This window comes from Orcinus orca, chromosome 3 (genome assembly GCF_937001465.1).
Source record: "Orcinus orca chromosome 3, mOrcOrc1.1, whole genome shotgun sequence".
In the NCBI taxonomy this organism is placed as follows: Eukaryota; Metazoa; Chordata; class Mammalia; order Artiodactyla; family Delphinidae; genus Orcinus; species Orcinus orca.
This window is the reverse complement of record NC_064561.1, coordinates 143,610,906-143,613,795: the sequence shown is the minus strand read 5'-3', so window position 1 is coordinate 143,613,795 and position 2,890 is coordinate 143,610,906. Positions and strand designations below refer to the sequence as shown.

General features: G+C 46.3%; 1 protein-coding gene across 1 annotated transcript; it reads left to right on the top strand.

Moving 5' to 3' along the window:
- The first annotated feature begins 860 nt into the window (after window positions 1–860).
- On the top strand, window positions 861–2,331 carry LOC101276854 (AP-2 complex subunit mu-like). The gene is given in 2 exon segments (XM_033437908.2): window positions 861–1,419; window positions 1,421–2,331. Coding segments are annotated over 2 exon segments (1,341 nt in total). The 5' UTR covers window positions 861–952; the 3' UTR covers window positions 2,295–2,331.
- The last annotated feature ends 559 nt before the right edge of the window (window positions 2,332–2,890 follow it).

The following is a 2,890-nucleotide window of genomic DNA, read 5'->3' as shown; positions in this document are numbered from 1 at the left end:
CACATCCAAAGAGTGATTTCAAAAAACACAAATAACAACTTCAGGTTAAAAAAAAAAAAATCCAAAATACCTAATAATCATTTACTCAAGCTTAACAAAAATCTTTTTTTCAATAATGACCACTGTTCTCTTCAGAGGTTCTCAAATAATTAGTTGGAAAGAAGAATTAAAATGTTGGTTCATTATGCTGGCTAATAGCTTAGACATTATATTTTGAAAATAACTCTGTGTTAGCAATTGAGTTGGCTAGATGTTCTCCACAAAATAACAGAGCAGTATTTTAAATTTGAAAATTAAATTATTCTAAGTAACTATTTTTTTCTATATTTCCTTAGCATTGTTTAATATATAAGAGCATGTATGTTTGCATGTATATGTTTATAAAATCCTGTTTATTAATGTTTTCTAACTTCAAGGACAAATACAAAAAAACACATTGTGGTAAGATAAAATGGTCTCTATGATACCATTCTTTGTAATTTGTTGAGACCTTCTTCATGACCCAGTATGTAGTAACTTTTCTTAAATGCACTATGTATATATGAAAATAATCCATGTGTATATTTTCTATTTGAGAATATATATGAACAATCTCCTAAGGAAGGAGACAAAAGCAAAAATAAACAAATGGGAGCTAATTAAAAGCTTTTGCACAGCAAAGGAAATCATTGACAAAATGAATAGACAACCTACTGAATTGGAGAAAATATTTGCAAATGATATGACCACTAAGGGGTTAATATTCAAAATGTATAAACAGCTCATACAACTCAATATCAAAAATACCCCCCAAACAACCCAGTTAAAAATGGGCAGAAGACCTGAATAGAGACTGCAGTGAAAGCCGAGATAGTGGGCATGCGAGCAGGGGGCAGGCGGACATCTTGGGATCCGAAGAGTGGCCAGGCCAGCTGAGCAGGGGGCCGCGGACACCAGGTCTGTTCTCAGAGAGATGGGCCATGGAGACGGAGCTGCTGCCATGACTGGAGGCTTATTCATCTATAATCACAAGGGTGAGGTACTCATCGCCCAAGTCTACCGAGATGACATTGGGAGGAACGCAGCGGTTGCCTTTCGGGTCAATGTTATCCATGCCGGGCAGCGGGTACGCAGTCCCATCACCAACATCGCTCGCACCAGTTTCTTTCACGTTAAGTGGTCCAACATCTGGCTGGCAACTGTCACCAAGCAGAATGTCAGTGCTGCCATGGTCTTCGAATTCCTCTGTAAGATGTGTGACATAATGGCTGCCTACTTTGGCAAGATCAGCAAAGAGAACATCAAGAACAATTTTGTGCTCATATATCAGCTGCTGGATGAGATCCTAGACTTTGGCTACCCAGAGAACTCAGAGACAGGCGCGCTGAAAACCTTCATCACCCAGCAGGGCATCAAGAGCCAGCATCAGACAAAAAAGAGCAGTCTCAGATCACACTGGGCAGATTGTCTGGTGGCGGGAGGGCATCAAGTATAGCCAGAACGAGCTCTTCCTGGATGTGCTGGAGAGTGTGAACCTCCTCATGTTCCCACAGGGCCAGGTGCTGAGTGCCCATGTGTCAGGCCGGGTGGTGATGAAGAGCCACCCGAGTGGCATGCCCGAGTGCAAGTTTGGGATGAATGACAAGGCTGTCATTGAGAAGCAGGGCAAAGGCACAGCTGATGAAGCAAGCAAGAGCGGGAAGCAATCAATTGCCGTTGACGACAGCACCTTCCACCAGTGTGTGCGACTCAGCAGGTGTGACTCGGAGCACAGCATCAGCTTCATCCCACCAGACGGAGAGTCTGAGCTCATGAGGTATGGCATCACCAAGGACGTCATCCTTCCTTTCCAAGTGATCCTGCTAGTTCGGGAAGTGGGACGCACCAAGCTGGAGGTCAAGGTGGTCATTAAGTCCAACTGCAAGCCCTCACTACTGGCTCAGAAGATTAAGGTGAGGATCCCAACCCCATTGAACACCAGTGGGGTGCAGGTGATCTGTATGAAGGGGAAGGCCAAGTACAAGGCCAGCGAGAACGCCATCATGTGGAAGATCAAGTGCATGGCAGTCATGAAGAAATAGCAGATCAGTGCTAAGATTGAGCTTCTGCCCACCAACAACAAGAAGAGATGGGCTCGACCCCCCATTTCAATGAACTTTGAGGTGCCATTGGCGCCTTCTGGCCGCAAGATGCGCTACTTGAAGGTGTTTGAACCGAAGCTGGACTACAGCGACCATGATGTCATCAAATGGGTACGCTACATTGGCCACAGTGGCATTTATGAGACCCGCTGCCAGCTGCCTAGTGGCAGCTAGCCTGCCTCCCCACCCCCCTGTTCCACAGGTCTGGGTGCCCTCCACCACCACACATCAGTGTCTCCTCCCTCCTGCTTTGCTGCCTTCCATTTGCACCAGCCCGAGTCTAGGTCTGGACCAACCACACTGCAAGCGGGGCTCCCTGGGCAGGGTGGTTTCTGAGGCTCCTGTTCCTCCATGCATCTGCCTGCCCCAGCCCAATGCCAGGCTCTGAGTTCTGCGACCAAAGCCAGGTGGGCCCCATCTGCTCCCCTCCCCTGTGGCCACATCTCTCTGGAGTGGGAGGATTGGCTGCCCCTCACCTTAGAGCTCCCCCAAAGGCAAGAAATGGATCCCCAGCCCTCAGTTCCTACTCTGCTTTGGGATAGGGTGAGCTTCATTTTGTACATGTGTGACTTCATCCAGTTATAAACCTAATAAACTCGGTAGAATGGGAAAAAAACAACACCTGAACAGACACTTTTCCAAAGAAGACATACAGATGGCCAACAGGCACATGAAAAGATGCTTAACATTGCTAATCATCAGGGAAATGCAAATCAAACCCACAATGGGATATCACCTCACACCTGTCAGAATGTCTATCATCAAAAAGA